This window comes from Spermophilus citellus (assembly GCF_964194105.1).
Source record: "Spermophilus citellus genome assembly, chromosome: 7".
Classification (NCBI taxonomy): Eukaryota; Metazoa; Chordata; class Mammalia; order Rodentia; family Sciuridae; genus Spermophilus; species Spermophilus citellus.
In genome coordinates this window covers 53,820,135-53,832,686 of record NC_138188.1, presented here as the reverse complement: position 1 = coordinate 53,832,686, position 12,552 = coordinate 53,820,135, and the positions used below count along the sequence as shown (strand labels likewise).

General features: G+C 46.9%; 1 protein-coding gene across 1 annotated transcript in view; it reads left to right on the top strand.

Moving 5' to 3' along the window:
• Window positions 1–12,552, top strand: part of MED12L (mediator complex subunit 12L) — a 265,350-nt gene that overhangs the window by 72,832 nt on the left and 179,966 nt on the right. Inside the window, exons 12-16 of the mRNA XM_081302589.1 lie at window positions 3,447–3,578; window positions 5,865–5,991; window positions 8,406–8,620; window positions 9,857–9,961; window positions 10,784–10,960. Coding sequence (XP_081158715.1) covers window positions 3,447–3,578; window positions 5,865–5,991; window positions 8,406–8,620; window positions 9,857–9,961; window positions 10,784–10,960 — 756 coding nt within the window. The remainder of the gene's footprint in view (window positions 1–3,446; window positions 3,579–5,864; window positions 5,992–8,405; window positions 8,621–9,856; window positions 9,962–10,783; window positions 10,961–12,552) is intronic.

Below are 12,552 nucleotides of genomic sequence, written 5' to 3'. Positions count from 1 at the left end.
CAAAAATAATTTTGCTAATTTAATGTATCTTTGTGGCCTTGCAGTAATTCAATGGAATAGGGGCCTGAAAAAGGTGAAAGGGCACTGCAGTTATTATAATTCAGGTAGATAGGCTTTTTTTTTTTTTTTTAAATGAGATGAGTTGAAGTTTCTTTGAATGACAGAACACCTAAAGGGTGACATTTTCTGACTTAGGAGAGAAAAAAAAAATGTCTCCAGGTTTTCCTTGCATGTCCAGAAACACCATCCGTAGATCCGAGTGAGCTGACTGGACACGCGTGACTGCTGCAGAAGTTGCCGTGCTCTGTGGTACCTTGTTACACACCAGAAGCTGCTGTGGGATTATGCTCTAGAGTAACCCAGAATTTGCCCCAGTTAGAATGCGCTAGTTCATCACAGCACCATAGCTCTCACTGGGCTTTCCTGATGCAGCCTGGGCGAGGGACTCACTCGTGGCATTTCCACCAGAGGCCTGGAAGCCTCGTCCACTGGTGGCCCGTGTGAGGTCGGGTGTGCAGGTGCGAAGGAGGGCAGTGAAGAGCCAGTCCTGCCTTCCTGCCACTTGCTGTCCTTGAGGGAATGCACTGGAAAATTAGACTCAAGTGAAGAGAAACTTTAGGCAGTCACATTTGCCACAAAGCATGTGACATGGGGTGGCATTCTGTACACTTGGTCAGCAGGAACCCCAGAGCTGAGAGCAGTGAGGAGGACAGCGCTGTTACATTCTGGGAGAAGAGCAGCCAACATGGCCCAGAGGAGGCCTGGCATGGCATGGGGACCTCAGTGAAACTGGGATGCAGCTTTTAAGGGAGAGGACACCAGCTTCCTGGCCTGAAGGTGGTGCCATTTGTCTAAGAGAAGGCACATGGGGGAGAGGGACTCCAGAGGAAGGACTAGCTGAGTGTGGGGTCCATTGGTGTCAGAGTTTGTGGGACAGCAGGTGGAGCTGTGCTGGGACCTTCCTCAGCGAGGGGTGTTGCAGTAGCCCAGAGGTGAGTCCTGGGCCACAGACGTGGATTCAGCCTGGGCTTCTCATCCCCAGTTTCTATGGCTGAGAGAATGAGCAGAGGTCACCTGTGTAAATGGACAGAAGGTAGCTTCCCCTCTACAGTCCTCTGAGTGGAGCTTTGCTCGTCCCTCGAGGCCCCAGGGAGTGTTAGATCTCACTGGGTTTAGGTAGGTCTTTGCTTTTTCTTTACATTTATTTCTGTTTATCTTAGATTTTTCCTCCAAGGCCCCTTTACATTTTTCCTTCTTTGACATCCAACAGTATCTTTTCTTCTACGTCATGGAAGCATAAAATGAAAATCCACAGTACCTGCATGTGGATAAACCTGTGTCCTCAGTATGACTGTCCACAGGTGCACTTCACAGCACACCCTGTGCAAAATTTTCCCCTGGCTGAATTTCCCACTGACTGCCCAGCTCAGCTCTGTGTGGGCTCTTGGTTCCGATGTCCGAGGAGTGTGACTTCCAGGGTGAAGAACTGAGCCTTCCTGTCCTCTGTGGTACCTGAGGATCTCCTTAGCATCTGGGTGCCCAGGTCGACGGGTCTTCCTCTGGCTGCCGGGCATCATTTGCATGCCATGGGCACAGAGTGCTTAGCTTGCTGATCTTCACAGTGGTGCACGCGATGAGTGAATGTGTATTTGCATTTCCTGAAGAGAGAGCGGGGCCACATGGCTGCTGCTCAGCTCCCCCAGGCGTGTGGTCATGGGGTGTTCTCGTAACTCGTGCAGTTCATTCAACAGTGTGAAGCCGTTGGTCTTCCTCCCACCTCCAGCGATGCCACCGATCATGTGCAGAGGCCCATGTAGCTCTCTCCCCCTGGTAATGAGTGTTCAATCTCATATGGGGCCTTCAGTGGGAAAACGGTTAACAAAACAGAGCCTGCAGGCCTGCCAGGCTGGCTGGAGGAGGTGCTGGGCTCTGCAGCAAGTACAGTCCTGTGTTAAGGCCCCCCATGTGCCTCCTTGCCTAGAATTCCACCCCACTTAACCTTGAGTCCTGGTTTTAGAAGTGACTTTTCCCCCCATCTTATATCAAAAACAGTTTTTATCTGATTTTGAAGATGGGGGTAGTTAAAAAATGTGAGCATGATGCAATTGCTGCTTAATAAAAACAAATAGCAGGATTTAGGATAACTCTTGACTTTTATATTTCTATGGCAGAAGACCTTTACAGTTTGCTTTTTTTTTTTAAGTGTTGTCCAGAAAAGCTTTGTATTTAATTGAATTATTTCCCTTGTGTTAAATTAAGAGGCCCAGAGCTCCCTTGGAGGTGTCAGCCCCTGGTAACTTATTTCTTTGTTCTGAGTCCACATGTTAAAATGATCAAATTTAGGATGAGAAAGAGTCTTGGGATGAACTTATTTCATGTTCTGAATTGTTCAATAGTGTCGAAAGCTGGTCAGGGATTCTCGGATGACCTCTCAGAATCCACACACCTACAGGGGCAGGGTTGGGCTGAGGGGTGTGTGTGTGTGTGTGTGTGTGTGTGTGTGTGTGTAACACTCTTCTAGAGAGTGTACTCGTAACTATGTCGCCATCTTACTTGAGTTGTGGATTCTATAATGTTGCCACCCTCTCATGTGGTGGGGGTTGTTGACATTGTGATTGTCTGTCCATGTGACGGTCACACCTTTGGATGCTGACACCTTGTAGCCAGTGTCCCATTGCTTGGTGTGGGGACATGGAAAGAAGAGGACGGGTTGCATGGAAGCACTGTCTTTCTGCTGTCACCACCCTCACCTCCACCCCAGTGAGAATTCATGTCACTTGGGCCTTAAGTCCCCTTGTCCTCTATCCCTGTGGTCCATTCCTAGGCTGGCAGTGGTTCTGGGTGCTGTGCTGAGCCCCAGGTGGACCCAGGCTGTGGTGTGGACCAGGTCTGCTTTAACTGCCAGTTCTCTTAGTGTGCCACTGTCTAGGTGGCTATTTCTGGTGCAGTGGGTCTTTGTCAGCCTTCCAGTCCACCTCTGGTTTGTCCTTCTGATTCCTCATTGTGCCGGCCGGGCCGTTCAATCACCCAGCCTGGTTGAGTTCTGAGGGCCATGAGCCGGCGACAGAGGTCCCAGGTGTTGACTGGACCATGGGCGGCCTGACTTGGTAGCGGCTGCTCATTGGGCCAGCAGTCATTTCTCTTTCTGTCTGGATGTGAGATTGAGTTCTAGCATGTGACCCCATGCACGCCAAGGCAGCTGAGAGGTTGCCTGTTCTGGAATTGTCACCCATCCAGTATAGGCAGTTTCTTAGTAAGTGATCTCCTTCCTGTGACCTAAGTTTTTATGCTTTGATTAAAAATGATTTGGAGGCATTTTCTGAAACTCCTGCAGTAAATTATGGGAAGAAGGCCTCAAGCTTGTTGGCCTCTGTTGCCTGCCTCCTGATGGTCAGTGGGCAAACCTTTCATTTGATGTGGCGGTGCCTGTGTCTCTCTGTCCTTAGGTCGCCCCCAATGATGAAGCTGTGGTGACGCTGCTGTGTGAATGGGCTGTGAGCTGCAAACGGTCGGGCAAGCACAGGGCCATGGCCGTGGCCAAACTCCTGGAGAAGAGGCAAGCGGAGATCGAAGCCGAGGTAGGTCCTTCTCCTTTCCTACCTGTTGATGCTGTGGCCTGCATATCACGTGGAGGGGGATGCCTTTTCTCTTTCATGTTCTCTCATTTTCTTTTCTTTTGAGGAAAAAAGGGAGGATGTTTAGATGCACCTAAGGAGGAGTCCATAGCAGGCGCTCTGTAGGTTGGTATGGCCAGGAATGGGTATTTGGGACTAATTCAAAAACTTCACCACAGGTTTAGAAGAATGGAATCTCTCCCTCTAAGGCTGAGATATTTGCAGCGCGCGTGCACACACACACACACACACACACACACACACACACGTGTGCTTGAGGCATACCAACTTCTAGGACATTTAAACCTACATTATATTTTAGTGGATTTGGAAATCCTTTCTTGAAGCAGTTATGATTGTGAGGTCAAAGAGATCAATTTACATTGTTTTTTTTTTTTTTTTTTGTATCAGGGATTGAACTCACTGAGCCACATCCCCAGCCCTATTTTGTATTTTATTTAGAGACAGGGTCTCACTGAGTTGCTAAGCACCTTGCCATTACTGAGGCTGGTTTTGAACTCGGAATCCTCCTTACTCAGCCTCCAGAGCTGCTATTTAATACATGTTCTGCCATTAAAGCTGTGGTGTAGATGACAAAGGACAATCAAAGCCAACTCCACCAGCAAGCGACAGCCTCTGAAGGAAAGCTTTCTTGTGACTCACCTTTCCTATATGTGCACCTGAGCCAGTGCCACAGGGAGCATGTGTGTGATCTGGAGAGGCCCAGTGTCCCTCACCTGGATGGCTTGCTGGCCCCTCTTGCCTCACCCCTGCTTCCTCTCTTGTTCTCTGCTGCCCTCCACAGCAGCCAGGGGCATGAGCCCCATATCCAGATGCCTCTCCTGCCCTGTTCCTGCCCCCCCGCAATATCTAGATGCATGTTGTGGCTCTAGCTTCATTCTCCCCACCCCTTCAGTTCACTAGCACTAACACGTGAAATGGGAAGAAGAGCATCTCTCCTTCCCCTGAGAAAGCCATTCATTCATCGAGAGCCGATCTCATTGCTGGAGGTGGGGCTCGGTGGGGTCATGCGAGGCCAGCAGACCCTGTTCCCCACGGGCCGGCCCAGAAGAGCCTGTAGTTGCCTTTTCTCTACATGTTGAACTGCATGAGTCAACATCAGGAAGCAAAGCCAAGTTTCCCAAATACTTCATGGCTCCTTCTCGATGGCTTTCTTTTGACACGGTCTTTCTCCTCCTAGTGTTCTGTAATGCACATGCTCACGGAGACACATCACTTTGAAGAGATTCACAAGCAAACTGCTTGGCACTTTTAACAGACCTAAGTGTATCTACATCTAAAAGTGTTCTTCCCAGCAGTGTTTAGGAATAATCGATTTCTCATGAACATTATGATCTTTACAACGTGACTTTTGCAAAAAGGATAGAGTGGGGAAATGATAATCTAATTAATATTTAATTATGTTAATATTAATGAATGAATGATGAAATGGGAAGAATCAGGGAAATCAAAAGAATAGAAAATGAGATTTTGATTTCTTCTAAGTTTTTTTTTTGATCACCTTTTAAATTCATTAAGATTGTGAAAGCTAAGGGCTGGGGTTATGGCTCAGTGGTAGAGCACTTGCCTAGCATGTGTGTGGGTTCAAGTCTCAGCATCATAAATAAATAAATAAAATAAAGGCTCATTGACAACTAAAAAAAAAAACAAGAATGTGAAAGCTAGACACCTTCTTGAAGTGTCAGTGTGAAGCTGGGAAGTTCCCAGAGGTCCTAGGCCACCTTAGTGGAGAAGTGTGATGAACAAGCAGAAGAATCTTTTAGGAGCAGTGTTTGCTTTCTCGTCTGATGCCTCCAAGCACAGTAAACCCTCAAGTTGGGAACACAGATGCAAAGGAACCAGACCCAGTAACATATGGCAGGAACTTAAGAGTCTGCTCAAACTGAGTTATTTAACGACCAGCTCAGAATATGGTCAGCCATTCTGCTTATGGCTAGGGCACGGCCTGCCGTACTGAGCTGGGCACTCTGTGGGTGCTCCTGCAGTGCTGTGCAGACTTGAAGACCCAGGCATGGTGTTCTGTGAGATCAGTTGACTTGTTCTGGGTAATTCTCCCCAGCTTTTAGAAATCATATTTACTTATGATGGATGATATTCAGGTAAGTGCAGAAATCTCAGTTAACTGTACGTGTTTTAAAGCTCAAATGTTGGTTACAGAACAGAGTCATGATCTGCTGTGACTGCACTTGCCCTGTGTAATTCCTGTGCTTGTTTATTTTTCACCTGTAGAGATGTGGCGAATCAGAAGTCCTAGATGAGAAGGAGTCCATTTCTTCTGCTTCCCTTGCTGGCTCTAGTTTGCCTGTTTTCCAGAATGTTCTGCTAAGGTTTTTGGATACACAGGCCCCCTCATTGTGTAAGTAAAAAAACGCCTTTGCTTCTCAGTAAGGTTCGACCCTCCCCACTTCTTATTCCTGTCTTATCAAAAGTTCTTGGAACTGAATATCAGGAATGTGTTACTAAACAGAATTTAGTATCATTTATTTAGTGGAAACTTTTAGCCAATTTTAAAATCAGTCAAGCATCAAATACTTTAAATTTTTAGATTTTAATAACTTAAAAATTAAGTCACCTCACTTCCTTAAATTCAGTGTACTGTTTCTCCTTTCTATATCTTTCAGAAACAGGAGCTATGACGTTTACCTGTGTATCTTAATCAGAAATTTTTATTTTTTTAACCTGTTTTCTTAATTTTCCAACATTCAAACTCTTGCTCTTCAAAAGTGAAGAAAATTAACCATACTTTAACTAGAGCCTTGATACAAGGAAAAATTTATAAAGATGGTTGGCTATATTCATGATACCACCGTTTCTTGGATTTTCAGTCTCAGGCTATTTCTCTCTCTCTCTCTCTCTTTGGTGCTGGGGATCGAGTCCACAGGTGCTTGCCCACTGAGCTACATCCTCGCCCACATTGAAAAATTTTTATATTTGAGACAGGTTCTCACCAAGTTGCTGTGGCTAGTGTACAACCTCCAATCCTACCTAGTCACCCAGTCACTGGGGCTGCAGGTGTGTGCCATCCGCCCGGCTTTGTCTTTTACTTTTATTGTTGGTGAGGAATTGAGGGTTTGTGGCATGTCCCCCCACTCCCCCCCAGGACACTTTGGTAGGTAGTGCTTTTCAGGTTTAGTGTTACCATGCAGGCGCAATGTATCTGGAGATTTTTATAAGGCAGAATATAGCAGATAGGATCTTAGAGCAGATAGAGATGGAACAACAGGAAAATGGCAAAACATGGAAAGCCGTGGACGGGAGAGAAGGGTCGGGGAAGGGAGAAGTCGGAGGAGTGAAAGGAAAGCAGCAGGACTGCCTTGTTCGGGTTGTGTGAGGCTTGTGCTGAGGTTTTTGGGGACCAGGGGCTCCCTTTCAGTTATACAGTGATTTTCTGGGCTGTAGGAAAGCCAGCCTGGAGCCCAGCGGGTGGCTGGAAGACAGCAAGCAGAAAAGGAAGCAGAGAAGGGGAAGGACCCAGGGGACCCAGGGGGGAGGCACATCAGGCAGGAGGTTAGCAGGGAGCACCTGATGCTCCTCCCCCCCCAGCCGGCTCCTTGGTCTGTGCCCTGCTGGTTCCAGGTGGCTTTTCCTGCCCCTGGAGAGCTAGCTGGGCTCCTTCCCATAGAGGCTGCTGTCTCTGGAGTGGTAGGGGCCAGAGGAAACACTTCGAATCTAGGTCTAGGAGTGCAGCCCAGTGCTCGTGGGAGAAATCTGTTTCCTGTTGGCACCAGGGATTGAGCTTTGCATGTTTAGTTTTAAATTTTTTTTAACCTTATCCAAAGGTGCAGGTTATTATATGGGTTTATAGAGTGCAGGCTTTTTTTTTTTTTTTAATGCCATGGATTGAAGCCTGGGGGTACTTAACCACGGAGCCACATCCCAAGTCCTTTTTGTTTCCTTTATTTCATTTATTTATTTATTTATTTATTTATTTATTTATTTATTTATTTATTTATAATTTTGAGACAGATTCTTACTAACTTCCCTAGGGCCTTGCTAAGTTGCTGAGGCTGGCTTTGATTTTTTTTTTTTTTTTTTTTTTTTTTTTTTTTTTTTTTTTTTTGGTGATGCTGGGGATTGAACTCAGGGCCTTGTGCATTGCTAGGCAAACACTCTACCAACTGAGCTATATCCCCAGCCCCCTGAGGCTGGCTTTGAACTTGTGATCCTCCTGCCTCAGCCTCCTGAGCTGCTGGGATTACAGGTGTATGCCACCTTGCCTGGCTTCATAGAGTGTGGTTTTAACATTGAAAGTCATAATGTGAATTAAATAGACTGGTTGCAGATTTTACAAAAGAGTAAGGGCTCCAACTTTGTGTCCTTTTCTTTTTATTCCATTTTTCTGTGTTCCTTTCTTTGCAGTGAATTCTGATTCTTTGTCTGCTTCTTCTTCTTCTTTCCAAATGCCATGTTAATTGTGGTGTATCATGAAGTTTCTTGGAAACGGACACACATGCCCCACAAAATGCCAATCACACTCAGGACATTTGGAAACCACGGCCTCTTTCAGTAGAAGAGCTGGGTGGGCGCTGGCCAGGCCTTTCTCTGTTACCTGGAGGTGGATTCCTCAGGGCCCTCTGCTGTTGCACCTAACGGATGCCCAGCACACTGGCACTGCTTCCCAGTCAGAGCCGAGCAGTCACAACCTGCCTGTCAGCGGGGATGCCATTGCTGCATAGACCCTGCAGTGACAAGGAGGGTGGGGGAGGCAGGGAGGTGCCCTTCCCCTGGCCATCTCCGCTGAGCCTGGGAACGGGACCTGCTTTTCCACAGCGGACCCCAACAGTGAGTGCGAGAAGGTGGAGTTCGTGAACCTGGTGCTGCTCTTCTGCGAGTTCATCCGTCACGACGTCTTTTCCCACGACGCCTACATGTGCACGCTCATATCTCGAGGGGACCTGTCCGTCACCGCCTCCACGGGGCTGAGGTCGCCTGCTGGGGAGAATGTGGACGAGCACTATCCCAAGGACCATGAGGTGAAACTGGAGGTAGGGCTGGAGGCAGGGCAGGGGCCGGGCTTCAGCCCTGCCGGGAGTCACCCTCAGAGGGTGTCACCTTGGTGATGGCGGGGTGATGGCTTTTGGTTGTGTTCACCTCAAAGCTTCTCTGCCTCTTCTCTTTGCTCAGAAAGGGCTTTTGGACTCTGGTTTATACTCCCAGAGTGGTCTTTGTGTACTGGAAGGCTGTTGATAAACAGATTGGGCAGCCATACGTTTTTCACGGGATGGAAAGATGTGCTCCTGGTTTTAGGTGACCCAGCATCCGGGTTTCTTTTAATGTTGCATCCCCAAGTGAGTTTTGGCCCAGCCGAGTTTCCATTCTAAGGAGCCTCTTTCCCCCACTCACTGCATATGTCACCCTTTTAAGCATAAGGGGAGATTCTGTGTTAGTCATAACACATCGTATTTTCATTTCAATTAATTATTTTCAATTTTTAAAATATGGTAAATTGTTCTTTTATGCTGTATGACTGTATAATTTTCTGCCCAAGTGCTGATATTTTGGATATTGCTCCATATACTTAAATTTTCAAGATTAAAAAATATGAAAGTGGTAGTTGGAATTAGTGGGAAATAGTAACCCTTCCTTAAAATAAAGTCTCCTGTTGGTTCTGTAACAGTTTAGTCATATACCATTATGTGTGTTTGAAATAGTGCCTATACTTGTACTTTTAAAAACCTGGTGTGAGAATTGTAAGCTTGCGTTTATAGTTCACACTCTTAGGATGTTTTCCTAAAGGTACAGAATTCTGAAAGTTCTTGTTTCATTACAAATACTTTTATATCTTAATTGGAACCCAGAAGAAGGCATAAGGGTAAAAACTGAAGTCCTTTGACCTGTTTGCATGTTTTCTGAGCTTGTACTTTCCCTTTTCTGACCTTGGGTATCAGGGTTCTTACGTCATAGGTATGAACTTGGGTTTTCTGGCTGAGGAAAGCTGGGCCTCTGACTGGGGATACCCAGGGGAGGAATCACGGCCACTTTGTTTTCCATCAGGAAGTTGGTGTGCCCTTCCCTCAGCATACCATGACAGAACTTTCTCATGGTGGGGAGGGGATGTGGGCGCCAAGCTGTGCATGTTCAAAGCTTCCTTCAGGTTTTCTGGGAACAGACAACGTGGGGGGCGGGGGGGGGGGGCGGCGATGCCGCAGCGCTTGCTGTTGTTCAGTGTGTTCTGTGAACCACAGCCTTTACAGCAGGACTCTCTCCCTGGCATTCATCAGGAGCAGAGCATCATGGCGCACATGGGCATTGACCCAGGAACCGCTCACATTTTTGATGAAGTAGACAAGAGTGACTTTAAAGCCGACTTTGGCTCGGAGTTTCCAGTAGGTTCAGCCTTTGCTTCTCACGACAGTCAGCCCACCCCCACTCGCCAGCTTGTGTCCACCCTTTTGTTTCTTGCCCGTGTCGCAGAGTGACTTGTGCACTTGTGATGTGTGCTCTTCCCATTCCTCCCTGGCCCCAGGGACACTTCACATGCAGGTGTCTCCCCTCGGCTCACCATTTTGCTGTCCTCCTACCCAAGGGTGACTCCTTGGTGCATCCTGAGGTCATCACCTCTCAGGAGTGCATGCATGTGGTTTCATCGTGTCTGTGCCTGTTGCTCTGCTGTGTATGTCTGGGCTCCCGAGCAGCAGCTGTGTGCTCAGGAGCTGTACGTTAATCCTTCTCTGTGTTTCAGGATAATGATGATGTGATAGTCACTAGTCTTGGTGTGATACTCTATAAGACATATTGTCTAGGGTGCATGGGAGGCCCTGATGCCTGCTGTTTGCTAGTCTTACTAGTTAGCTGCCGCGATGTCCCCACTTTCTGGAGCAAGTGTCGCTTTGAGGGGAACATACGCACCCCTAAGGCTCCTCCTTCTCTGGTCCTCCAGGAAGTGGTCACATTGGTCCCTTTTTAGCCTCTGTATGGTTTTCATTTTCACTTCTAAGTGGGGCAGGATTCTACTAAATTCCTACTGATCTGAATGTGAATTTTGTGGAAATCAACAACATTTCTGCATGCTCTCTACTCAGTGGTTAAGCAGGAAGGGGTGTTGTTACAGGAGCCTCTTTTGTGTGTGGAGATCTGGAATGTAGCTCTGTGGGTTGGTTTTTCCCTCTTTCATTGATAATCTCCAACATTTGTTTTACATGACTTAGATTTTTTCTCCCATGCCTGGAGAGTCCTGTGAGAACGCCAACCCTTCCTTGGGCAGAAGAATGTCACTTAATGGAGAGAAGTTGGCCAAGAGGGAAAAACCGAGGGAGTTGATTTTCCCATCTAATTATGACCTCCTCCGCCACCTGCAGTATGCAACACATTTTCCTATACCTCTGGTAAGTCACCCCTTCCCCCAGCTTACAGCCTGCTTGCTCTGTTATAAGGTCTTAACTTCCGAGTGCCAGATTACCCACCTGCGTGTTGGACTCACACCTGTGACAGCGGTGAGGTTTCCTTCTGCTGCTCTGTTGGTTGGGGTTCTGATCACGTGGCTTATGTCCTGAGGTCATCCACACTTGTGGAGTGACATGAGTGGCTGGCTGCAACAGAATTTCTATATTTGTATGTTTTTGTGAAAAGCATCCAGGTCACTGCAAGTGATGTCCCCCTGTGACCTCCTTCTCCATCTGAAAGTCATCTGCTCAGTAGCCGTGTGCTGCATGGTGGTAGGTGCTTTTGGTATGACACAGATGAGTAAGACTTTGGGGGCGCAGGAAAGACTAATGAGTCAGGATAGAGGCGAGTGTTCTCCGCATAAGAAGCGATCCTGTCCGCGCAGAAGTTGAGTCAAGTCCAGGTGCCCACTGGAAGGTAAGCCACGAAATTCCTGGGCTCCTTTTGCTCTCAGAGGAGGAGTGGTGGAAAGGAGCCTCTGACTGGGAAGGGGCGACGTCAGTGTAGCCGCTGTGGCCAAGCGGGGCTTGCTGGCTGTGGTTGGAGAACAGACAGCAGGCGGGCGAGTGTGGCCGCAGGTTGATGTTGCGTTTCCCCATAGTGATGCATTTGTTCTCTAGCGAGATGGACTGGGGTTCTGTATCACTAGTGAACATGGGCCAGGTTCTCGGTTCTCCGGTTCCCTTGCTTTTTCCTGCAGTTCTGTGGTAAGTGCAATCACGGTGCCTCATTTTCTTCATGAGATGCTTTTCTAAATAATGTTGAGGTGTGTGGTGTGTGAGCATGTTATTCTCTGGCTGTCTTTGGAGTTTTGATCAGTAAGCTACGTATTCTGCTAAAGTGACTCATTTTTTGGTGGTTTGGAACATCCTCCAAAATGATTCAAAATCACTAAATCCATGTTTTTATCTTAGCACAATGAAAAAATCCTTTTTCTGTGTGTGATTCATGTCTGTGGCTATGTCAAAAGGAGCCAGAACTCTTTTCTTGCTCATCTTTGTCTGAATACCTCAGCCGTTTTCAGCTGTACCAGTAGGCACCACCCACAGTTTATTTGGGGCAGCAGAAAGGGTAGCCTTATACTTTACAGATGTGTCTTGAAGAAGTTATGGATGAACTATCAGATTCCTGGGGTATTAAAAAATTCAGAATTAAAGTCTGAGACTTAATAATAATGATGTATCAATATTACCTTCTTGGTTTTAATAAATGCACCATGATTTTATAAGGCCTAACATTAAGGGGAACTGGGTGGAAAGTTTACAAGGTCTTTTTGAACTATCTCTGCAGCTTTTCTATAAGTACGTCTGAAATTACTCTAAGATGAACAGATGATTTAAAAAAAAACACAGGCTCGTTGAGGCAGGAGGATCGAAAGTTCAAGGCCAGCCTTAGCAATTTAGTGAGACCCTATCTCTAAATAAAATATAAAAAATATATTTACAAAATTGTAAACAAGAGTTTCAAGTGGCTCAGTAGTTAGTTGACCCTGAGTTCAGTCCCCAGTACTATTCACCACCCACCCAAGGAAACC